The 26,788-nt window shown below is 34.7% G+C and overlaps 2 protein-coding genes across 2 annotated transcripts; both read left to right on the top strand.

Moving 5' to 3' along the window:
• The first annotated feature begins 1,122 nt into the window (after nucleotides 1-1,122).
• Nucleotides 1,123-2,375, top strand: LOC111373462. Its single transcript, XM_022995995.1, has 4 exons — nucleotides 1,123-1,181; nucleotides 1,263-1,352; nucleotides 1,448-1,998; nucleotides 2,131-2,375. Exons 1-4 carry the CDS (start codon nucleotides 1,123-1,125, stop codon nucleotides 2,373-2,375), a joined length of 945 nt encoding a protein of 314 aa, XP_022851763.1.
• Nucleotides 2,376-17,425: 15,050 nt separating this feature from the next.
• Nucleotides 17,426-19,363, top strand: LOC111373466 (8-hydroxygeraniol dehydrogenase-like). Its single transcript, XM_022995999.1, has 5 exons — nucleotides 17,426-17,605; nucleotides 17,693-17,806; nucleotides 18,090-18,603; nucleotides 18,695-18,848; nucleotides 18,932-19,363. Exons 1-5 carry the CDS (start codon nucleotides 17,508-17,510, stop codon nucleotides 19,132-19,134), a joined length of 1,083 nt encoding a protein of 360 aa, XP_022851767.1. The 5' UTR covers nucleotides 17,426-17,507; the 3' UTR covers nucleotides 19,135-19,363.
• The last annotated feature ends 7,425 nt before the right edge of the window (nucleotides 19,364-26,788 follow it).

The raw sequence follows: 26,788 nt of genomic DNA on the forward strand, positions 1-26,788 counted from the left end.
AAATGTTGTTCTCTACAATTACAAACGTCGAGAATGTTACTTTTAACGTCATTCTCGTCATTTAACAATGTCGAGAGTAACATTACAAATACCATGACGAAATTAGGGGAAAAAATTTGTATATTGCTTGCGGATAATTAGCATATTCATTTGAGGTATTCGTTATTAGTTGATACTATTTTTTGTTTATGGCATGCAGATATGGTTGATGTTATGAGATTCGTCGTCTCCTACGGTGGTACATTCTTCAACATTGACGATGAGTGGAAGTGGTTAGGCAACTGAGCAACATCAATTGTTATCCAACGTGATATTGAATATGAAGAGTTTGTACATAAATTATTTGAGAAGCTTAATATTGACAAACTGCAGTTTCGGATTCAATAAAGTTCCAAACATGAACGTACCCTCTGCTGATGTTGTCTTTGCAATGGTACATTTCTGTTCACACACAAGCAAATTTGTGTGTAACTGCAGATGAATATGATGCTGGGAGGAACTGCATGTCAGGGATGACACGTCCTTTCCAATAGAAGATGCACACGATGCAGTCAGTGTGTACGAACTATAAGAGCCAGAAATGATTGATAACACGAGTGTAGGTTTAGGTGAAGAGAATTTGTATATTGAAAATACAATTCAGTCGATCGATCAACAGGAAATTCATGAGAATCAGATTTTCTTTACCAAGAAACAGCTGCATACAAGACTTCGACTAAATGCTTTGACAGAGAAGTTTCATTTCAAGGTTAAAAAGTCTAATCCCAGATCTCTGACTGTGTGCTGCATCAACACCACGTGTCATTGGTTACTACGAGCCTCCAAGATAAAAAGTACAAACTTCTTTAAGATTCGAAGGTACATACCTGAGCACACATGTTCTTTGGATGTTCGACGGAGTGCTCAAATTCATGCAACGAGTGCACTGATTGGGCATCACATTACCAGATGATTGGCTGATGGAAACCAAACATACGTTCCCACGGGCATTGTTGGGGATATACAACGTGAGTTTGGTGTACGCTTAGCTACAGTAAAGCGTGGTAGGGTAAAGAGAAGGGACTTCGAATTCTTCACGGTTCACCTGAAGAGAGTTATCAAAAATTACTTTCATACTATCACATGTTAACTGAGCGAAACCTAGGAATCATCGTACACATTGAGCTTGACCCTAATAACAGGTTATTCTACTTTTTCTTAGCATTCGGGCCGAGCATACGTGGTCTTTGAGAGCACATGAGGCTGGTAATTTGTGTCGATAGGAGTCATTTGAAGGGTCGGTATAAGGAAACACTACTAGTAGCTGCAGCGCATGATGCCAACATGCAAATATATTCTATTGCTTGGGGGGTGTTGATGGGAAAACAAGTGCATCATGGTATTGGTTCTTCACAAAGTTGAAAGATATTGTTGATGATTCAAATTAGCTAGTGTTTGTATCCGACAGGAAAAATAGTATTAAGCGAGCAATTACGATGCTTTTCCCGCTTTTACACCATGGTACCTGCATATGGTATATCAAGAAAAATCTCATTGCTAGGTATAGCAGTCGAAATGTCATATTCCTTTTCAAAAGTGCAGCATTCGCATACCGCGTATCAGAATTCCAGCAAATGATGAGACAGATTCGGACCATTTGGCCAACAGTCGTTTCTTATTTGGAATGTGCTGGTCCATCTACTTGGTCACAGGCAAATTTTGTTGGTAATCGGTACAATATCATGGCTAATAACATTGCAGAGTCATTGAATTCAGTTTTCAGGCAGCAACAAAGTTTTCCTATAACCTCGTTCGTCCAACACATTACGACATTGATGCAACAATGGTTCTTCAAGCGGAGAAACGCATCTACTAACTGTCATACTGCCATGACATCAAAAATGAAGGGGGAATTGAGACAATCATTTGACGTCGGTGCAACCTTAGATATACGAAATTTGGATAAACTCGTTTTCGAGGTTGGCACAGGTGCAGAAATTTGTACTATCGACCTTGTAGGTAAGACATGTTCATGTTGAGAGTTTCAAATGCGACAAATTCCATGTGCACACGCATCCCGCGTTGCGCGCTCAAAAGGTATATTACTGTACGATTTGTGTTCCCATTACTACACCACGGAGTGTTGGCAAGCTTCCTACACCGAACTTCTTTACCCCGTTGGAATGGAGTTAGATTGGGTTGTTCCTAATGCTATTAGTTCCATCAACATTTTGCCTCCAAATACATGTATAGCACCAGGTCGTCCTCCTACCCAACGTAGAAGGTCAAGAACTGCATGGTCTACCAGCACCCGAAAATGTGGTCAATGTGGTGGTTCCGGACACAATATGCAAACATGTAGGAACTCGACACGAAGAAGTAACACGTGCACTTGAATTACCAATGTATTCTGTGTTTGAAATCATTTGCTAACATGGACTATCCATGTGTTCAATAGATTTTTGTACATTTCACGGTTTCTATCATTTTCTTTCCAAATGTAATTGGTAGGGTTCGATTTTGTGTATGAAATGATTCGCTAACATATATTATTTACGTGTTGAATAGATTTATGAGCATTACATGCTTTCTATCATTTCGTTTCTGAATGTTATCGGTAGGGTTCGATTTTATTACCACGTAATTTCATGAAGACAAAAGTTAATAACTGCTTCAGTACTGCAATTTTCTTCATTATTATATACACAACTTGGTAATGGATACAAAAGAAAGTCATGCATGACTCATTTTCTTATGTCACTGGCCATACTAAATAGTCGTCACAACAAAAGTGGAAAACCACTATGTGCATGTTCGAGGTCACTGCACATACAAATTGGTTGTCACCACAAAAATTATCCATTATCCATATACCTATAAATATGTCATTGGATATGCTTAGACATTATAGATATACTACCTTATACATGTCCTCCATAATGGACAAAGAAGACATAACACTGTCATTGTCATCGTCGTCGTCCGAGCTTATCACTATCACGTCATCATTTCTGATCGAAATCACCGAGAAGTTGTTGTCCACCAAAGCTTGGTCTGCTTCCTATGGGACCTCCATTGGTACGTTCTCACGATCGACGTTATGATTACCATCTCCAATATGCAGTCGCTCAATTTCATCGATTAGATTAGGGAATGGAATGGGGTGAAGGCAAACCCTACGATGGTGGTTCGCTGATTGAGGAATATATGGAACAACGACATTGATTTCTTCATTGTCTTCTGAGTCGATGATGATGGGGTTGGTCGCTGAAGAGCTGGGTACGGATACGTTCATGACAACAGCAATATGTGGAGTCCGTTCAGTTGATGAAAACATATTCACCTGAAGAACTTGTTCACGTTAATATTTTGTTCAAAGAAACATGCTTGCATATTGAAGCCAATTTCATTATTTTATAGTGAACACTGAGGTGTGCATTACTGCATTAAAATGTAATCACACCAACTCCACCTACTTGTATTTACATTTGATTGACATGTTGTGTCCCCATAATAACTCCTGCTTGTCCTGTCCGTCAATCTTAGCCTCCATTTCGCCCATTTTCGTTCCATTGTTAATGCTTGAAATAATATTTATTGGGAAATGTATAGTCCAAAAAGTATGAAAATGTTGAACAAAACGTACAAATCGATGCAATTCATGACATTTCATGTCGTTCCAACACTTCAATAGTTGGTATCGACATTCGTAATTCGATCTTTTAACACTTAAACTTACATTAGATATCGCGTTGACATTTGTACCAAAAAAGGAAACGAGACATGTCTCGACATTTCATACATTTCTTGACATTTTGCATGTAGTTCTCCACATTACATGTCTGCATATCTTGACACTTGACATTACATTTTGTCTAGAATGACAGTACGAGCATAAAAAAATACATAAATATAGCAATGAACAACCGTTCATGGACACCGGTGATAAAAATAATCAACGGTCACACAATCAAAGTACAGTTAGCCACTACGACTTTTTCACTATTGAAGATGAAGAAAGTATTCGTTATGACAAAGATCTATTGTAATCTTTCGTCTGTATAGTGATATCCTGTCTGCTGAAATTGATTCTATTGGATGCCCTACAACGAAGCATTCTATATATTTGAGTACAAACATTACGCAATTTGGCATGTACAAGAAATGATTTTACGTTAGTCAAAATTAGTATATACGATAAATTAACTACGGTAGTAAATAACAAGAGTTGAAATGCTCACCCATTATTTGCACATGATAGATATGGTATAATCTCCTACTTCATTCGTTCATTTCTATATTTATTTATATCTCGTCTTGTGGAAAGGGGTGAACACTGTAATAATCCTTGAACTATAGTGCATGTTGCTTCTACGTGTGCCTTGATTGCATCTAGTGTGTGAACATTATTACTGCAGTCGTATATCTAGAATTTCCATTCAAGAATATTGATCAGAAAAAGATAACATTCATTGCCTGGATATTAGCTTGGAATTAATAAACACTTACATCACATCCACAGACAACCAACTACAGGCAGTCTACCATTGACGTAGTCTTATAGGCAAGTTCCATCCAGTTAACCTCTCTAGTTTTCCATTCGAAAGTCCAATGCCACCTCATTTGATGAAAACACTCCTCTTCAAATTGAAAGTCCAAAATTGCATATTGTTTATTGACGAGAGTACAACCTTCATTCATATGTCGCCTCAATAACTTCAGCTCCAACTCAATATGCTAATGAATAAATACATGTAACATTTATTAGATATATTAACTATGAAATCAAATTGATTGTCATTGCTAACATTCACTCACCGCAATATTCAGATCCTTCGTCAGATCCATTAAAGCTCTTAGCATGTCTCTTCCATAGACATTGCCACTGCCATCGTCCAAATATGTACTGTATAACATAATTTAAAGTACTGTCGAATAAATCAACAGAGAATTTTTGCATTGATATAATAATGTTTAGTATTCAAATGATTAAGAATGAGTTAAATTTGTTACCCAGATTGATTTCTAGATATCCAGTTTCTAATGTTTTTATACTTTTTAATGTCGTGGTCTTTTAAAGGACGGCCTGTGGATGACGAAGAATGTGTGTATTTTATCTTGCTTTCCCTTTCTTTTCTCCACATTTCAACACTTTCTATTGGTTGAGACGTTGTTGTGGTTGATCAGTAAGATTTGGACTCGCATGGGGAGAAATATCCTGCTGCATGGAACCTATAATGGCTTCCATGTTGGATTTTCAGTTAAATAATCTGTTTAGCATATTTTCATTCTTTTCATCAATGTAAGATCTTACAGAACATAAACTTGTATCAACATAAGACTGCATGTGCTCTTGTTGCTGTTGGAATAATTCTTCTTGCTTTTGGAGAATTGCCTGATAATGGGCTTCTTGTTTCTGCGATTCCTAGGCAATATAAATGTTAAACAAACTTGATAGAGAATTATTCATATATGAATGCATACCACATTGCATGTAATCTTGCAACAATTTGTTATGTTGTTCGAACAACTGACTTTCAAGGATCGCATGGTTTAGGGCTCTTGATTCTTCAACAAATTCTGCCTTCAACTTGCCACATAGACCGGACACATATGATATTGTATGATGTCTGTATATACCCAACATTTCTTTCATTCGATCTTTAGTTATATATCTGGAGGCACCAGAAACAAAACTAGGCCCAACTCCAGTTGAAATTCTCGATGTACCATGACTGGTCGTTTTTGCACACGGATGTTATTCTGTATTGGTTGTACTATATTATCTAATTCTCCGTTGACAATGGCATCTAATTTATTATGTTCATTGTCAGGCAGTGAAAGACTTGTGTACCACGGTGTTTGTAATTCTTCTTCCGTAGGCTGCAGCACTGCAATGACTTCGATTTGTAATCTTAACAAACTATCATAATCAATTTGTTGAATTGAACTTGTTAATAATTAAATGTGAATGTCATTCTACATTGAAAAGAAAAAATTCATACATCTTCAGTATCCAAAAATTCCTTAACATTCGATTCCTTGAGTACTATATTAGGCCTCCAATTATACATTCCTGGAATCTGCACCGTTTTGTATATACAGCGACCAAACTTTTGTCCAATCTTTGGAAACGCTTCATATATCCAATATTGCAACATAATTAAAAATAAATGTGATGTATATAATTTATTCTTTGTACAAAGAAATTATACATAATACGTTAATAATTAGAATAGGAACAAAATACCTGAAATGCAAGTGGATAGCCTTGTACTGCATACTTACATTCTGTTTGTTGGTTCTGTTGCATACTTAGTATTCTTTTCAATTGTGACTCTTTCAATGAATTTAACAAAATGAAATATGTTTTACGGCCCCATTAATACATAAGGAACTCATCAAGATGTTCAACCATGCCCAGAGTTCTATAATCAATTTGTCTTGAAATCGATTTCAACACACACTCAACCAACATAACTAATCCCAGCTTAAATTGATCTTCTTCATCTTCACACATGTGAAAAGCTTCAAAAAGCATTCTATTGCTAATTCGATTTGCGCCATTGAAGTATTGATTTTTAAGACAATCGTTATTATAATCAATTTCTATGGATGGTTCATGGCAAAGTAATCCAATAATGACGTAAAATTCTTGCATGCCAAACCTAGCAAAATGGTCATCTAACCGTACCCAAAGTTCATTATTTTTGTCACAATGTACAACTCTCATTATAAATTCGTATACCAACTTACTAGTAAATTATTCTTCTTCCCCTCTGAAAACAACTCTATAAATAAATCCATAAAAATTACTACACATCAAAGAATATTATTGATTTACATCTATGAATTCTACAAAATCTTTAAAGTATTCAGGATTTAGATACTGAATGATGGTAGTAGAAAATCATTGTTCTGGAGAGAGAACGTATTCTAAAGACTTCTATATAAATTATACAAAAATTAATATTTTTAAACAAATCTAATTATTTTTTTCACAACTTCTATACTAAACATACTATAAGTAAGTGTCAAATTATTCAAGAATTAATATTTTCATTTGATTTTACACATCTAGTATACTAAAATAAAGTACTATTAATCGTAAAATTATTTAAGAATAAATATTTTCAGGGAAATATAATTTTTTTAACACATCTTGTATACTAAAAAAACTATAATTAAAAATGTTCAAAAATTAATATTTCAAACAAATCTAATATTTTTTGTTTACACATATAGTAAAACATACTAATAGCAGGGGTGGATTTATATTAAAAAAAAAAAAAAAGGTTTCATGGTCTCCGTGACACGGAGGCACGAAGACTACTGTCTCCTAATTAATGGAGATAGTTTTTTCGACAAAATTGTATTTTCGTGCCATAAAGATATATTTTTTCAATGATATTTAACTAATTGCTAAGTAGCAGAAATCTTGAACACAAATTTTGAATTACTTACCTTTTTCGATCAAATGATCTCTTTTTTTGAGCGAATGTCGAAAAATCTTTTCGGCTAAATGTCTTTTAGAGTGAATGTGAGAATGAGACTTTAATTAAGACGTGTGGAGAGTGAGTGAACGTGACAATTAACTCTAGCAAAATGTATGGATGAGGGAGCAAATGTGAGGATAAAGAGTTAATGTGAGAAGAAGTAGCTAAAAGTGTGCATGTGACAAGTCCTAACTAATTGTGTGAAAAAGAGTGAATGTCATAAACAAATTTATTGTGTTATGATAATTGAATGTTGTTGATAGATTCTGTATATAGTGAATATATTTGCTTGTTGTATTGTGATAATTGAATCTTTTTTACACATTATGGATATATATCAATGATTCTTTACGCATCAATGTTGTGACTTCTTATGTTGCAATAATTGGAACTTTTTGACAAAATATAAATTTCTTTAATTTATTAAAGCTAACCGAGTTAATCAAAGTTTCATTATATATATAGAGAGGTGTAAAGCATATTAAAGGTGTAATTGCATTATAAGAACTCAAACCAACTCCCACATTTTGACCGTGTTTATAATGTGTCCCCATGTATGTCTTGACATTTCATAGTGTAAAGACATTTGAAATGTCGTTATCGATGTTTGTAAACCAAATAACTCGATAGTTGGCGTGCATCTATGAATTCTCAAGATTGCATTTCGTATCCTAGAGTTCTATACATTTCAGACTAGGGATGGCAATTTGAACCGTCAAAATCGAAAACTGCGGTTAACCGAACCGAATGGGTCGAAAAAACTGAACCGATGGTGCAATGGAGTGGATATGATTTTGATTTTGATGAACCAGTTTGTGACGGTGTGGGTATGGTATTTACGCCGTCGAGCCGAAACCAAACCGATTACATGCTAAAAAAAAAAGCAAAAAAAAAAAACACACAATTGAATTTATTATTGGGTTTTACACTACATTTCTATCCAACTCAAAACAAAATCCCCCCATTACATCTACTTGTCTCAGCCAGCCCACTTACCATTAGCCCATAATAATAGCATTAGTATAACAATATATAAATGCAAACCCTACTCTCCACAAATCAAAAACTCACGCACGGCTCCACTGCCTCCACGGTCCAAGTCGTCGTCGCCTCTAGGAATTTGTTACATTTGTTAGCCATTCTATTACTGTTGATCATGTAAAAATAGAGTTCGATATTTTTCTAGACAAGCCAATATTGCCAAGGATGGATGGTTTTAATTTATTGACATGGTGGAAAGCAAATTCAATAAAATATCCGACTTTACAAAAGGTTGCAAGAGATTTATTAGTCACTCCAGTATCTGCTGTGGCATCTGAGTCAGCATTTAGTACAAGTGGTAGACTTGTGAGTCTATATAGAAATAGGCTTCACCCGAAGACTCTAGAAGCTTTCATGCGTGCTTACGATTGGCTTTGGATTGATATTCATTGTAGGATTTATTGTTTTATATTTGTTATTTATACACTTCCTTTTATCGTTAATTTTTTCTATTGTGTGTAGAAAATTCTACTCCTTCATCATACTCTAGAGCTTGTGCAACGTTTAGTGAGAAGGAAGTTGACGAAGATGTACTTTTTTTATTTAAATCTTAGTTAAGACTATTTTGGAATAGGTGGTATCGTTGTCTTCTCTACTTACATTTCTTATTTATTATGTAGTAATCAAGTTTGAGTGTTGATCTATGCTAGTAAGACTTGTAGGAAAGAATGAATCAAGTAACTTGAATGCACAACAATTAAGAATGAATGAAAAGTTTAGTATTGTTATATTTATAATATTGCTTGTTAAATTTGTATTTTGCAACTGAAAATTGGGATAATGTTTGCATTTTTGTTTGGAATATTGTTTGATAATGTTTGCATTTTCGTTTGGAATATTGTATTTTTGTTTTCATTGATTTTTTATAAATTGTTTTATATCAATTTGACGAATGAACCTATAAAAAATAATTTATTTTCGTGGTTATTAATCGAATCGAATCGAGATACGAACCGAACCGATTTACGTGGTTATGGTGCGGTTATGATATGGTCAAAAAATTGGTGGAGCGATTATGATTTTGACCGAACCGACCCATAATCGAACTGTTGCCGACCCTATTTCAGATATTTCTCGATATAAAAAAAATATATTAAAAACAAAACGAATTAAACAAAAGAAAGTTACAAAATTAAATAAAGAATATATAAATATTATTTAATTAAAATTGAAATAATTAAATTTTATCATAAAGATAAAAGAATTAAAAATAATTTTGATTCAAAAAAAATTAAAATAAATAGAGAAGAGAAAATCTTTCTCCATAACAGTCTCCAATATAGAGAGAGAGTCTCCATGTTATGGAGAAGTTGTTCTCCATAACACGGAGATGATCCTCTTCATGTTATGGACAGGTTTCTCTTCATCACTCTGTTCCTTTTTTTATATATTTATTTTTGTTTATATGGAAAATATTTTTTTTCCGATTTATAATTTTTGTATTTATTTTCTCTTAATGCTAAAATTTATTTTTTCAATTTTAATTAAATATTATGTATATGTTCTTTATTTAATATTTAATATTTGTAACTTTTTCGTTTAATTTACGAATTTTTTTTGAAAATTACTATATCACCCATTTTTTCTTCATATTGTAAATAATTTTTAGTTTAATTAAAAATTCTTTTTAATTCTTTTCGTTTTGTAAGATAAATAAAACTATTTTAGTTCAAATTTTATCAATATTTATAATTTCTACTAGAGTTTTTATGTATAAAATTTTACATTGACAAAAAAAAAAGTTTGACAAATTTCTTTAATTCATTAAAGCTAACCGAATTAATCAATTTTTTCTTGCATCTCTTTTTTTTATGTTCAAGTAGGATAACCAAAGAAAGAATTAATCTTTTGTTATCATAGGTAAGAGTTTCAAAATACATAATTTATATTTTCTTTTAATTCTTTAATTTATTTTCACATACATAATCACACATATGTTCACATATTATTGAAACTAATTGAATGAACGAGTACCAAATTTTTATGCTTTACAAAAATACATGTGACGTTAACATTTATATTGAAACAATATATTTCTTGATATTTTATTCATTTCTTGACATTTAAAGTGTAGTTCTTGACATTAAATGCTTGTCAATCTGGACACTTGACATTACATTTGTATAGAACGACATTTCAACTAAAATATATTATTTCTCCACATTTCATTAGAACATTGACATTTGATGTGTAGTTCAGGATATGAAATACCCGCATTTCTCGACACTTGATATTTCGTTTGTGTAAAATGACAGTTCGACTATGAGAAGAACAAAATATAGCAATGAACACAGTACATGGTAACCTTTTGTGAAATCTAATCAATTGTCACCTAATCGTTACAATGCATGCCGGTAAAACATTTACTCTCTGTACCAACATATGAATCTCCATCAACAATATTTACAAACTATAGACAACCATGTGGAAAACGGTTACTACATCATAGTAGGTAAGGCAACACAATGAGAACAAAGATGTGAAGAAGTAAAATAGCAATCGAAGTCATTATAACCAAATGCAGTCGATAATGTTTTTCGACTGAAAAAATAGATGTTCTGGACAACGCCGATTAGTCTGAATATTTACTAATGCATAATACAAGTCCACTATAGGAAATAATAAAGTTATAAATTGTTTTCAGCATACAACCTTCCGAACATGCCACAACATATAAACCACAAGTTTGCATCCACAAAAAGTCGGACAGCCTGTCCGTTCCATGAACAAAAATATGAGAATTGCGGTGTACACACACTGCACACCCTTCTTACCTCTCTTGCGATTGGATTGTGGTGTCTTAGTATTTGCACTAGGCATCTTCAGTCTCAACGAGCAAGGTCTGCGTAGGGGGAGATCAGCAATCTTCGACGGTTCAGCACGGATGGCATCATCAATTGGGGAAGCATCGATGGGCACGCAACTGTAGGTACAGTGTTTGTAGTCTCTATTACACGACCTGGAGCAATATCAACTATCCTCTCGAATCTAACCCCAATCGTCGACATTTTGAACACATCATTGGTCTGGCAGCCAACTGCTTCGTTTGGGATGCTGTGTGTCCACTTCCGTATGTGGCGTGAAATTATGATCGTAACCATCATGGTGGGGCACATCTCCACCGCAATAGTCCTAAATCTACCGTACTCATCGGCAGCATTGTGTCCCCCAATGTTAGTAGCCACTTCATCAAGCCTACGTCGGATCACATTGACCTCATCAGTCACATGCTGCCTCAAACCATGCACATGAGTCCCCATATCATTTTCCCAACTAGCAAATCGCGCATTCATTTTCTCCCTCAACTCGACCAACTTGCACTCAAAGGCCTCTCTTTGTTCATTTAAGAGAGATATGATCTCATCCGAAGACATGGGCCTCACGGGTGCTCGGTGGCACCGATAGAAAAAGATGGACGGTCGACGATCGGGTCGCCATGGTCTTCATCTCCACCTTCAGCGGGATGCAAATCTCGGAGATGAACTCCACCTGTGTTGCCTCTCCGAGACTTTTGTCGTTGATTGTTGTTTACATTGTGCATAACTTCACTTTCTGGTGGGCAATCCTGTATTTCTGTTGACTGAGCAATGAGGCTGCCAGAGCTTGGTCTGCTTTGTCTGGTAAAGCAACCAAACCAACAATATAAGACTGCAATTCTTCTAGAGCAGTAGCACGCAACATCGCCCATAAGTGCACCTATAAGGGAAAGAAAAAATTGTCAAAATGAAATATTAGTCATTTTGAAATTATAACAGGAATTTTATATGCAAAATGCTCACATGTGTTTTCTCAAAGAAGTTTGAATATGTTCTGGACTGAGGTTGTTTTGTGGCAGTCCATCGCAACATCCTCAGAATATCGTCCCCATCTTTGTCTCGAATCGAGCTCCCAGCTCTGGGATAGCCTCGTACACCCACAACTCTATGACGAACAGAATGAAAGTTACTATATACAGAGGGACATAACATGGGATGGGGAAAATGAAATGAAAATATGGAACATGTATACCTGAATAGCAAGAGGGAAACCGTACAACGTGATAGGTATTTGGTCACAGTCGTGGACCTTTTGCTAAGTCTGCCTCTCTACCCCATCTACGAAGAAGTGATTTGACAAGAAGTTTAAAAACACACTGTCATCCATGGGTAGGCATTGAAGAAATCCAAGTCATCCACAATGGAAAGAGTTTCGGGATATATTCCCATATTTCGATCTTTGCAATTGAAGACCCCTTCAATAATCAGTGGCAACCCAAGTTTGTAATGATCATTACATTGGGTACATTTCAGGAAAACATTCTCCAGGTCAACACACGTTACCCGATCTCTACGAGTAAACAGTTTGTCCCATAGTCGAGTTTTTCCTAGGATGTTGTCCAAATTATCACCTTTCGGTACTTTACCACACTTCAACCTGGTGATTAATGCAAACTCTGGCAGTCCGAATCGTGCAAACCTATGGTTTACCTTGAACCAAACCTCGAAACTTTTGCTAAAAAACACCGATCTATTCACCATTTTATGAATTAATTGCCCAGACATCAGCTCCGATAACATGGCAACATGTTCTATGCAACTTTCCTCGAACATACGCTTTTGTTGTGCATTGAGTTTGTTGAGGATAACTGTTATGTATTTCAAGTTACTGACCTGTTAAACCTGCGTTAGGACGCGCGCTTCCTCTAGTGCTTTGAATCGGTGTGAAGAAGTCATCTATATATAGCAAAAAATACATGAAAAGTATTAGGAGAATGTAAGAACAAAAAAAAAATCTAAGAAACGACAACATGAAAAAAAAATAAAACCCAAATAACCATTGAAAATGCTTGCTATCTAATGAAATAGGTACTCATAAAGCATAGTGTGTAAGGTTAAAGTGATGGTTTAAATCCCAACTACAAAGGAATCTAGTGAGAAGAGAAATTAATTCGTCCGTTAAATAATCTATGCATGTCTATATGAGGCGAGGTTAATGGCTTTGAATTGGAGCCAACAATTTCAGCTACGTTAAAGTAATGGATAAACACGTACATGCAGCCCGTATAATATACTTTACACACATATTTGAAGGCAACCAAGAATATATTACACATACACGCCTACGGAAAATGAGGGGGCGGCCAATATTTCACATTTTTTCACACTCATTGGAGGCTGAAAAATGAGGATTACACATATACGTAAGAGAGTCCCTTTGACAGCAAAACACTGCCCGGTTGTCATTATTTTATATTGATATACATGCAGAAACAAAGCAAAATAAGAAGAAAACAAAGGTTGTTGCTGCCGGTAGCTGTTCAGGGAGAAACACAGAGCCAATATACATGCTAAGAATTGTCGGCTGCCTTTATTATCTATACATTTGCATAGAAAACCGAAGCATTGGAGGAGATATGTATACATGCACAGGAGAAATTTATTGGGCTACATACACGCACAGGAAATGAAGTATATACAGCAAATTTTGAGTTAATTAATTAATATATACACATATATAAAACATAATAACGAGAAGTCTACTAAACTCTAACTAAAATTTGCAACCATCAAAAATTAAATTCAACATTGTAAAATCAAATCAGATAAAATACACATTAAAATTACAACAGCAAACAATAAAAAAAGAAAAAGGATGTATCTATGTAAAGTTACCTTATTGAAGGTAACTAAGGAAGACGAAGCAGCTAGGGGATGAACGGAAATGTTAAAGGTGTAGCAACTCTTCACAGCGGCTCTTCACTTCCAATTAAATCAGTAAATTGTCGCCTTGTGTTTCTGGATTTCTAAGCTGAGAGGGAGGATTTCACATTTAGATGAAAATTGAATGAAGACCAAGAATAGAGTTTTATATTTTCACTTTACCCATTTTTCAATTCAAATGACCCGGCTACTTATTTAATGTGATTGACATTTGTACTTTTTGAAACAAGTAACATAGGTTATGTGTCATAATTTTATTGACAACACAATTCTTAATGATGGGACACAATTTGAATACAACTTTGGAGTTAAAAATTGCAGGCAAGGGTATTCTTGTCCAAATAATTGGAAAATGGACATTGGGAAAACTTTGGACATTTTTGCAAATTCCCACATAAAAATGGACATTTCGGGCAATTTACTCTTTTTATTTTTCGGTGGAGAACTAGTAACCAAAGTAAAAAATTGTGAAAAATTGCAGCAGAGGCCCCAAACCTTTAAAACATTAGCAGACTTTCCTCAAACATTTAATTTGTTACAACCATCATCCCAAACCTTTCAAAATGTTGCATTGGAGGTCCCTTTGGACGGTTTTCATCCAAATGTCTATTAGTTGACTAGGAATTTTGACTTTGACAATATTTTTAATATTTTTGACTTTACCCATTTTTCAATTCAAATGACCCGGCTACTTATTTAATGTGATTGACATTTGTACTTTTTGAAACAAGTAACATAGGTTATGTGTCATAATTTTATTGACAACACAATTCTTAATGATGGGACACAATTTGAATACAACTTTGGAGTTAAAAATTGCAGGCAAGGGTATTCTTGTCCAAATAATTGGAAAATGGACATTGGGAAAACTTTGGACATTTTTGCAAATTCCCACATAAAAATGGACATTTCGGGCAATTTACTCTTTTTATTTTTCGGTGGAGAACTAGTAACCAAAGTAAAAAATTGTGAAAAATTGCAGCAGAGGCCCCAAACCTTTAAAACATTAGCAGACTTTCCTCAAACATTTAATTTGTTACAACCATCATTCCAAACCTTTCAAAATGTTGCAGTGGAGGTCCCTTTGGACGGTTTTCATCCAAATGTCTATTAGTTGACTAGGAATTTTGACTTTGACAATATTTTTAATATTTTTGAAAGGGTACAATAGTAACTTCCCATTTATTACATTAAAATAAGTTAGAAATTAAATTAGAAAAAATAAGAAATAAGAAATTAATCATAAAAAAAGAAGAAGCCAATTGTCTTACTGCCATAGATTGTTTTAGGGGATAGAGATATATTTGTAACCCTAGATGACTCATTGAATTATTTTCACTACAATTTAATACAGTTGGTTGTGTTATCAATATAGAGATATAGTGGGTAAAACTAATTAACTAGAGTTATTTTCGCTCGAGAAAAGTAACTAATTAAAATTAGAAAATCGGGTCTAACATTAGGTTATTTTATTTTCAGTTTATTGAGATATTAATGAAACGATGGTTAAGCAATATCGTAAATCCCAACTCATTTAAAATCTAAAATCTTATCATTTTCACAATTGTTAGTTTAATTAATATATAATTTTCTTTTCTTTTTTTTCATTTCTAACTTCAAAAAATTTAATTGTGTATCTTTATCGTTAATTTGAAACAATTATCGTGTAATTGGAAGAAACACTCTTCAAGGGATCAATGCGGACCCGACATCCACTTTATTACTTGAGCGCACCCGTGCACTTGTGGTTGCACTTTCTTAGTGAACAGCTATCTTGAATTTGACGTGGTAAGATACGTAGACAAACGTGAATGCTTGTGAAAATATTGGTGAATAAGACAAACGCGAATGACATGTGTACAAATGTGAATAACGAGGCAGAGTTTAAAGAGGTAGACTCGATTATGACGGAGTCAAGAGGCAGAATATTATAATGCATATGTGAAAAAAAAATAAAAATGTCACCAAATTAATTTTGGTACACGTGACAGATGATTATGCTTATACAAATTATTACTTTCTAATTAATTTATTTTGATTTTGAGAGAATCATGCTAATAACGTATCATAAATCAAAGAGAAAAAGAGAACAAAAGCGAGAAACCAATGAAATTTTATGAAGAAAAATTAGAGTTACAAGGGATACAACCATCATAATGATTAGAATGATGAGAACTGTAAATGTATAATAGTCATTCATAAATTCTATAATATTTAAAACATATATAACTATATAGAAAAACGATACTTTTAAGCGAGACAAACGAGTCATAAACATAATTAGTTCTGTTAATGCTCCACGTTCATAGGTAACAACTTAACTGTTAAATAATATTGGAGCTAAAACAGGAAAAAAGAAAATCCAAACAAAAAATCACTTCAAGTAAGAAAGTTTTTATGTGAAAATTTTCTTCCTGCCAAATTACATTTCCACAGGCTACCCAACTCTGGCGAAAATGGAAATCCTTAAGGAAGTCTAACCACATGTACTCTCACGTATTTTGTGAGCTAAACTTAAAAGTAAATTAAACTTATTTTAAGTAAGCCAAACGTGCACTAGGTGACAAATCGTTAATATAAATATGTAACTTTAGGGTTGTGCAGACCATTCAGAGTTGATATAGCTGTTTCTATTTTTATCTTCAAAACATCAATCTCCTCGTTATCAGCCTGAAAAAAATGTAAAAACTATATCAAACAAGCAGCAATTAAATAATAGCTAGCTCTTATACAAATTAACAAGAAAGTCTAGGAATGCATCACCACGAGATCCAATCATGTCATTTTTCTTGTTGCAAATATGAACACAACGGAAATAGAAAGTGGATCGACCATTAGAGAATGGAAAATTCTACTTGTACATAATTATTGCACATAATGATGTCCATAATGTGATGTGGCACCTTTCAAAAATATTAAAAATGTAGTCAAAGTCAAAACTCCTAATCAACTAACAGACATTTGATGAAAACCGTCCAAAAGGGCCCCCGATGCAATGATTTGAAAGGTTTGGGGTGACGGTTGCAACAAATTAAAGGTTTGGAGAAAGTTTGCTAATATTTTAAAGATTTGGGGCCTTTGCTGCAATTTTTCCTAAATATTATTACAACAGATGGGTCAAACTTTCAAACTCTTCCTTTTGACTTCACATTAATTTCCTGATTGTCTGCTTAAGAAATCCTGCATTCTTGATCAATATAACCCATAAAAAAACACCTACTTGTTGAGAAACCCATAACCCGTTGCCTCTCTCAATTTGATCAAACATTCTCCCAGCAAAAACGCTAAAGAGATGGCAAAATCATCAGAAACAGAGCACCCTGTGAAAGCTTTTGGATGGGCTGCCAGAGACCCATCTGCTCATTTTTCTACTTTCAACTTCTCCAGAAGGTATAGATCACGATTCTTTAGTTTTTGGACTTTATTTGTGCGTTTTATTTTCTGTTATATTTTGAAGGATTTGGAGTACATTTTCAGGGTCACAGGTGAACGTGATGTGCAGGTTAAAGTGCTGTATTGTGGTGTCTGTCATTCGGATCTTCATATGGCCAAGAATGAATGGGGCTTAACTCAGTTTCCAATTGTTCCTGGGTAAGATCTCCCCTCACTATCCCACTTTATACGCACACAATTTTCATTCTAGTATTGTTTTGATTAATGATGAAGGTTGAGGAATCCAGGAGTTTCAAAGTCTGAAACCGCCTGTATGTAGCTTTAATTTCTTTTCTTGTGTTAGTCGATAAACTGAGCTGGAATTTGTATCCTGAGATGGATATCTCATGCACCAAAATGTATAAACAGCAACATTGCCTGTTAGGTTGTGATTCTGTAGATTTAAGGAAAGTAACCGATGCAACCGGGCTGTTTATTGCAGGCACGAGATCACCGGCATGGTCACAGAGGTTGGTAGCAAGGTGGAGAAATTCAAGGTCGGGGACAAAGTCGGAGTTGGAGGGATGGTTGGATCTTGTCGTGAGTGTGATCAATGTGCCAACGATCTTGAAAATTACTGTTCCAAATTTATACTCACCTACGGTGCGCGTTACACCGATGGCACTGTTACATATGGAGGTTACTCTGACAAAATTGTTGCTGACGAGCACTTTGTCATTCGCTGGCCGGAGAACTTGCCTCTTGATGCCGGTGCTCCTCTCTTGTGTGCCGGGATTACGACTTACAGCCCCTTGAAGTACTATGGACTCGACAAGCCCGGATTGAATATTGGTGTCGTTGGTCTTGGTGGGCTCGGCCATGTGGCTGTAAAATTTGCTAAGGCTTTCGGGAGTAAGGTGACGGTGATCAGTACATCTATTAATAAGAGGCAGGAAGCGACCGAACGTCTTGGTGCAGACTCATTCTTAGTCAGCCGTGATCAAGAGGCAATGGAGGTGAGATTTATATGAATAAATGTTACGACTCTAATAGCTCAAGCTTTTAGACGAGGTGGTTAAATATTGAGTTTTTGTGATGTGTTAATAGGCTGCAGTTGGGACGTTGGACAGGATCATTGATACTGTGTCTGTTTCTCATCCCCTTCTACCATTGGTAAATTTATTGAAGCCTCATTCACATCTTATCATGGTTGGTGCTGCAGAAAAGCCACTCGAGGTGCCAATGTTACCTCTGATTTTTGGTAAGAAATTCAATCAATGTTTCTCACTTGTTTTGATTGTTTGGATTTGAAATAATGGCCTAACATACGTAATGTATTAACAGGTAGAAAGTCGATAAGTGGCAGTCGAATTGGAGGATTAAAAGAGACTCAAGAAATGGTCGATTTTGCCGCAAAACACAACATATCTGCAGATGTCGAGATCATTTCCATGGATTATATCAACACTGCGATGAAGCGTCTCGAGAAATCTGATGTTAAATACCGTTTTGTCATCGATGTTGCAAATTCATTTAAGGTCGAGTAAATTATGCTTTTCATTCTTTCTTGAAGATTTATACTGTTGCGAAGAGGAAGAAGACAACACCGTCAGGGGAATTTGTGTTTCGGGACTTGATTTTGCACGACCTCTAAAATAATTGGTCTTTCTTTTTGTAAAATATTTTGTTTGTTATGAAACCATATTGTGTTGCATTGGAAATTCAGTTTTTTACAATAAACTGTTGCTGAAGAACAACGTTCTACTTCGCTTTCAACTTCTGAAACATATACATAAACATAGCCAACTGCCGCCCTGAAGTTTCGGAATAAAAATTGGTGCATAATGCCTAAAATAAGGTAAACTGACATGTCATGAAACTTCCTGGAAAGTGCACTGCTTTAGTTCCCAAGATTTCAGATTTTCTATTGAAAGGAAAACGTCTAATTTGTGGTACATGAATTAGAAGATGTTTGTATGCTCCTTGTCTTTATTAAGAATTTCCCATTATTGGCGACTGTCCTGAGAAGCACATCACAACCATCCGAATAGTGCTCACTTCAATGAGCGAGTAGGGTCAAGGGCGGACCTAGAAATTTTTTTCAGTGCAGACGATATTAATAAAAGTGAAAAAATAACAACATTATACTAAAAATGTAATAACTTATAATTTGGCGTGTCTTTTACATCCGATATTTCTGGTGTGCTTCACCTTGAACAAATGAATTAGAGGCCACAGACATTTCTAGTGCTCCAAAATATATATCCAATGGGGCTGGTCCAAAGTCCAATGCAGGAGTTGGGTTCGCCCCTGAATTGTAGGGCCGAAGGCTCTGGTTAATTTTCATTCACAATAATTATATTTTACTTAGTGTTAATTGACTAAGTACACTTTAATTTGATAATTTTACTTTAATTTGATTTTAATTCGGCAATTGCTTTTTGATTTAATATCAATTAAGGTACTTTTATGATGTGGTGTTGAAAAATGATGATCATCACACGTAATTGTTAGTTGCTAAAGTGGAATAATTACAAATTTAATGAAATAAATGAGGACCATCAATTTTTGATTGTCACGTATAGATTTCCGTCAAAAAAGGAGAAACAAATGGGGTCTTGATTAAAATTGAAGTTGATTTATAACAACAAAATTTAAACCAGAATAGTCGCATTGGTTGTGAAAATTTACCTTTATTTCCTCAGTTAGTCCATGTTTGATTGGCAAATCTTTTCCATGGATTCCATTTTCTCACTTTCAAATGTTTGATATGGTTTTTTTTACCATGGAATTTAAGTTCCATGTTTTCTTGTACTTTGGACTTTTTTAGCTTTTTAGGGAAAATCAATTCCCACCAATATGGTGGAAATTGATTTTCCTGGTTATTGTAGCATATATGTATTTTTTAAATTTTCTTTTTTTTTTTTGTTGATAAAGTTAACAAATTTTAAAAATTATTGTAAAAAAATATTTCCCTTTAATTGACAACTTTCATATAAAATAAAACAAAACGAACACCAAAAGATAGATGATTTTCTTGAATTTTTTTATTTTTTTTAAGCAATGGAAACAAATTTCATCTCCAACACCAGTAAGTCATATCCTTTTAATTGACAATTTTTATATAAAATAAAGTCAAACGAACATAAAAAACACTTTTATTTCAACATTTTTCACGTGAAAATTTGTATCAATCAAACACAATAATTTACAATTTCCAGGAAAACAAATTCTAGACAATTCAATTCCCAAGAATTCATTTTCAAATCAATTCAATTTTATCTTTTCAATTCAATTAGTGTAAAATAATAATTGCTAGTACAACTTGTGAGACCAAAGAACGAGATGTGTAACAACCAATCTCCGATATAAATAATGCAAAATTCCTTAGTGGTTTTTTTTTTTAACAGAAAAATATTAGGGTGCGTTTTGTTTATTGTTTCAAGCTATTTTCAGTTTCAGATTTGCAAAATACTAAAAATGTGTTTGGTCTAGTATTTTTGAAAATGTATTTTCAAAAATGACGGTTAAGTTTATTAGAGAAAACTCAAAATACATTTTTTGATGAGTGTTTTGGGTAAAAATTCTGAAAACAATCAAAATATGGAAAAACAAGCGTTTAAATAAAACTTCAAAAATTAAAAATTTCAAAAAATAAAAATATAAGATTCTAAAGAATAAAATTTTAAATTTTAAAAAATAAAAATAAAAATTTTGGAAAAATGAACTTTAAAATCTAAATAATAAAAATTGTGAAAAATAAAATTATAAAAAATTTTAGAAAAAAAAATCGAAGCTTTACATAATAATTCAAAAAATGATATTTAAATGGACAATGATAAAAATATTATGGGTCCACGTCAATAATTTTTATTTTTATTTTCTATATTTTGAACTCAATTCATTATTTATTTTTATTTACCTTTATAGCGAGAAAAAATATTGTAAAATTCACCAATTTTATTTTTATTAAATATTCAAATTTCATGGAATAAATGTCATAAACTATTTTTTCAAAATTTCTAACCAAACATATTTTCTAATTTTTTGTTTTGAAAAATTACATTTCAAAATGGCAAACCAAATATGTTTTTAACAATTCCAAAACAGACTTTCAAAACAGAAAATTAAAATAAACTCAAAATTGAAACACAAACCAAATGGATCCTTAATCCTTAGCATTACATAGAAATAGAGTTATTTATTTCAATATATTTTTCATGATAAACAAATACAAAAAGATAAGAATACATCAAAGAATGTATATGAGTTAGTATTCACTATCGCAGTCTTTTTTGGTAAAAATTTAAGGTATATGCATAAGATCTTCTAATTATATTCTTTTGGACAATTTCTTATGTAAAACAAATTATATTTGTCTATCGAATATATCAAATTAGATGCAAAGATCTAGCCAGCGGTGGAGGCAGGGCAACCCTGGGCTTTTAGCTCAGTGTTACCCCGAGTCCATTTAAAAAAGTTATTTTTTGAAAAAATATTTTTTCCCCTAATATATCAGTACACTAAAAAAAAATAATAAATAAAATAAAATTGTGTCCTCCCTTTCTCTACCCATGGATAAAGCGTCGTTAAAACTTTTCTTTGATGAAAAGCTAAATGAATTTTATTCATAATCTCATATTTTATTGGACCAGGACTTTTATCAAGTATTTAAGAATATATTTCATTGACCGTTCAACTTTTATTTAACTTTTAATAACATCACACAATAGAAATTAATGTGTCTTTCTATCGTACTAGCCTTTGAATGAAGTACCCTGATGCATGGTCTACGGGGAAAACAAGTGTGGATTTAATGGGGCGTGATGCCAACTTTCTCCATTGCGTGCGATGATATGAGCTACGGCCCAAAACTCTATTTAAATGCAATTGCTAATAACATGGCCTAACCCAAAAACTCAGAACCATTACATAAAGGCTTTTTTGAAGTTTGGCACTTTCAAGGTTTCTAGTCAACACGTTTCCTTTTAACCTATGAAATCCCTAGACCGTCAGATCCAATTCTAATCAATGGTTGGTAAATGGAGTATAAATAGAACCCTTGGTTGCCCCATTCAGTTAGATTTTGATCTTCAAGCGTTTGGGTTTGGTTTTCCAGGTTCTTCTCTTCACTCTTCGTGGTCTTCTTCCAAACCTTTGGTTGGAAGTTGATTCTTTTGGTTCATTTTGTGAAATATACAAACTCTGTGTTTTTGTATGTGTGTGTCGTACGATCCTTGTGGCTTCCTTTAATAAACAAAGGAATGCTTGAGGAAATACATGAAAATGACTCTTGGACTGTAGCAAATTTTAACATTGGCCTTTGACCCATTAAATGAATTAAAAAAAATTAAGTTAAAACATAATTTTACACTAAAAGAGCGATTTTACCCTTCTCTACAGACTGTTCGAAAGTTTCTCTCTAACCGAACAATCCCAAAAAAATCGATGCCACAATTGCCTGAAAAACTGACCAATCAACCACCGGCCAAAACCACCAACGTCATAGATCATTCAATCGACGGCCTGCACGTAGCACCGGCCAAACTATTCAAGTTAGTTTTCTCGCGTCAGAAGTTTATTTTTTTGTTCAAGTTTTCAATCATTATTTTTACGTTTATTCAATTTAATTAGATGAAGATGCATGAGTAGTTAGATTGTGGGTCATGATGGGGTGAAAAATGTGATTTTTTTTGGTAATTTTTGGACCTCTCCATCGTCGACAATGGCAATTTTCGGCTAAGGGAAGACGTCGACTGTTAACAGTCGGATCGGTCGGGTCGATTCGACTGTCAATAGTCCGTCCAACTGTTAACAGTCGGTTCAATGACTGTGGAACGACTCTTAACAGTCGATCCAGACTGTTCACATTCCATGGGCCGACTGTTAACAGTCGGTCCAGACTGTATAATATATATTTAATTTTTATTTTTTATTTTTATCAATTTTTATAACTAATTTAATTTTTTATTTGATTAAATAGTAATTATGTTATTTATTTATTATAATTGTCTTTTATTTATATAATTTAATAATTGAATATTATCTAAAATTAACAATTTATTTTGTTCCTTTTATTTTTGTTTTTATGAAATAATCTTTGATTTTTTTTTCAAATTTATTTAAATAATATAAATGTTCTTTAAATTTTTTAAAAATGTATTTAATTTGAAATTTTTTGTTCGTAAATGTATTTTCCAAATGATTACAAGATTAATTTGATTAAATAATAATTATGTTAATTTTATTTTTTTATAATTGCCTTTTTTTATATAATTTAATAATTGAATAGATAATGTTGTCCGAAATTAATAATTTATTTTGTTCCTTTTATTTTTCTTTTATGAAATAATCTTTGATTTTGTTCTAATTTATTTAAATAATATTTATATTCTTCATTTTTTAAAATGTATTTAATTTGAAATTTTTTTGGAAATATATTTTCCAAATGTAATATACAAGATTAATTTTCTTTATAACTAAATTATTTTAATTTTTAAATTTGTATTGAATTTATTTTGTTATTACCGTTAATGTCTTGCGTATTGTTTGGTAATTAGAATTCGGTTGCCTTGATTTTTTGAGATTATGCGTTACTTTATTATCTATTGTTCAATATTCTAACATTTGAATTTTTACATGATGGAGTATCATTTAGATGGAGAGTTGAGACAGATGACGAGGAAAGTTACTTGGAACAGTAGCTTTGAGAGTTTTACTGCGGTGTTGGAGCTGCTTGATGATCATCACGGAGATATGCTACGACAATCCTTCTTGTGGCCACTGTACCAAATGCGAGAGGTGCAGTATTCAGGACAAATTATCGATGCACTTCTATATCGGCTTCTGAGGCCAGTCGACGGGCGATTCCCTCCACTTCGACCTCGAGGGCAAGGTCGTCAATTTCTCGATGTATGAGTTTAGCTTGATCACTGGATTGAAGATTACGAGCAACGATGCAGCCATTGAGAGAAGCAATAGGCTGTATGAGACGTACTTCCTGGGACATGGGTCGATGCATCTACCCGAGTTGATGGTCGCGAATAAGGGGTGCGACCAGATGTTAGATAAATTGAAGCTTGGGCTGGTCTACATCCTCGAGAGTGTGATCAGGTGTCGTCACAAGAAGACTGTCATCGACATTTTTTCATTTGGAAGTTGTTGACGACATTGATGCGTTCAACAACTATCCATGGTGCCAGAGATGCTACTCGAGGCCCAGGGGGTTAATGCGTAAATACGATACATATAAATTGCCCTTAGCAGTGCAGGTAAATGTTTAATATAATTAAAGTTAAAGTTTTAGTATATTATATTTATGCATAATAAGTGTATGTGTTGCAAATTTGGGAGTATGAGACAGTCCCTGTACTGGGTGCCCGCTTCGCGAAGCGAGGGGAGATACGATGTCCTCAGATGCATCATTGGAGATCGTTGCGAGCGAAGGGATGTCCCACTGGGAAACAGTTATCGGCCCTACTCGACAATCTTCAGGTAAGTATTATGCATTTGTAATTTATATTATACGTAGTTTAAAATCTGTTTACATGATCGTTAACTAGTTGAAATGTCAATATGTCATCTTGAACTCATACTTAAGTTGACGCCGTCGATGGAAGAGGAGGCTCAGTGTCTTGTGCGAGATTTAGGTATTCCGCACACTCAAGACGAGGAGATGTCTGATCCGAGTTTGGACCGAGATTGGGTATGCGAATTAAATATAATTTATTAAATATCGTTACGTATATATTTATTGAATAATTTTTAATGTTATTTATGTATGAGGGCGGTCCAGCTGATCGGCGATCACCTTCGCTGAGGGTATTGCCGCCACCATTGATATCACCTCCATTGAGAGCATCATCGTCGCCATTGGCATCGCCTCCGCCGAGGGCAACGTCGCTGCCATTGGCATCGCCACAACCGAGGTTATCTCCTTCTCCCTCGTCCAGACACGTGCCCATGTATCTCCGACACACAGTGATGATTTGTATGCCCGTCTGACTGGATTTATAGTGGAGGAGGTCGGCGCGCTACGACGAGAGTTGATAGAGAGGGTCGATGATCTGGGACGAGAGTTGACAGGGAGGGTCGACGATCTGATAGGGAATGTTGACTATCTGACAGGGAGGGTCGACGATATGGGATGAGAGTTGACAGGGAGGGTTGACGATCTATCCCATGATGTTGGAATGCTACGGTCTTACGTTGTCGGCCTTCAGGATACGGTAGCGACACTTAGAGGAGATTTAGCCACTAGGCGATGGGGAGACAGAGGGGATGGTGGCAGAGATGGTGATGGAGAGGGGGGTCATCCACATTTTTGGCATAATGAGACATTAAAGTCATTCTGGTTGTCTATGGAGAGGGAGAGGGTGGCCCCGATGGGGATGGGAGAGGGGGCGACGGAGGGGGTGGCCCCGATGGGAGGAGCGAAGGAGGTGGCAACAGAGGGGGAGGCCTTGATGGGAGGGCGGAGGTGGCCCTGATGGGAGGGACGGAGGAGGTGACGATGGAGGAGGTGGCCCCGGAGGTCGAGAGGACGTCCGTCGTGGTTGAGGGTAAGAGACATGCTATTGATGAGACGGAGCAGGTGGTCGGCAAGAGGTTGAGAGTGCCGTCACAGTATGTTGTTTCCCCCTTCACGGCTGAGGCCAAGAGGAGGACGTTCATCGATGGGAAGCACTGGAACTTATTCAAGGATGTGGACAATGTCAAGTGGAAAGCGTTCGAGACAGAGTAGAAGAGAATTATCCCCGGGTAAGTATTGTATGATTTTAATAAAGCACTGTACGCTAACTCGTCTATACTTATTTTAACATTTCCCTATTTTTTCAGAGCTAGTCGCACGATAGGTAACCAAACGGTCTCGGACGTTTACAAGTGGTTCCACGATATCACCACTTTAGGAGCTTAGCTCGCCGACGATGTAAGTGAACTATTCATTTCGTGTTTTTTATGTATACGTCACTTTGTGTTTATTAAATGAATAACTCATAATTTTTTGGTGTTTTCCGATGCAGCATATTGACCTGGCCATAGACTTGCTGCGAGATCGCGCTCAAACACATCCAAAATTATTTGACGTCCATGGTCGAGTCATATTAAACACCGAGTTCCTGCGTGTCGTTACCATAGAGTAACAGTTGCTCCAACTTATAGGTAACGAGTACACGGTACCAGAATATATGCTCGAGTGGA

The sequence above is a fragment of the Olea europaea genome, unplaced genomic scaffold (assembly GCF_002742605.1).
Source record: "Olea europaea var. sylvestris unplaced genomic scaffold, O_europaea_v1 scaffold1135, whole genome shotgun sequence".
NCBI classification, from domain to species: Eukaryota; Viridiplantae; Streptophyta; class Magnoliopsida; order Lamiales; family Oleaceae; genus Olea; species Olea europaea.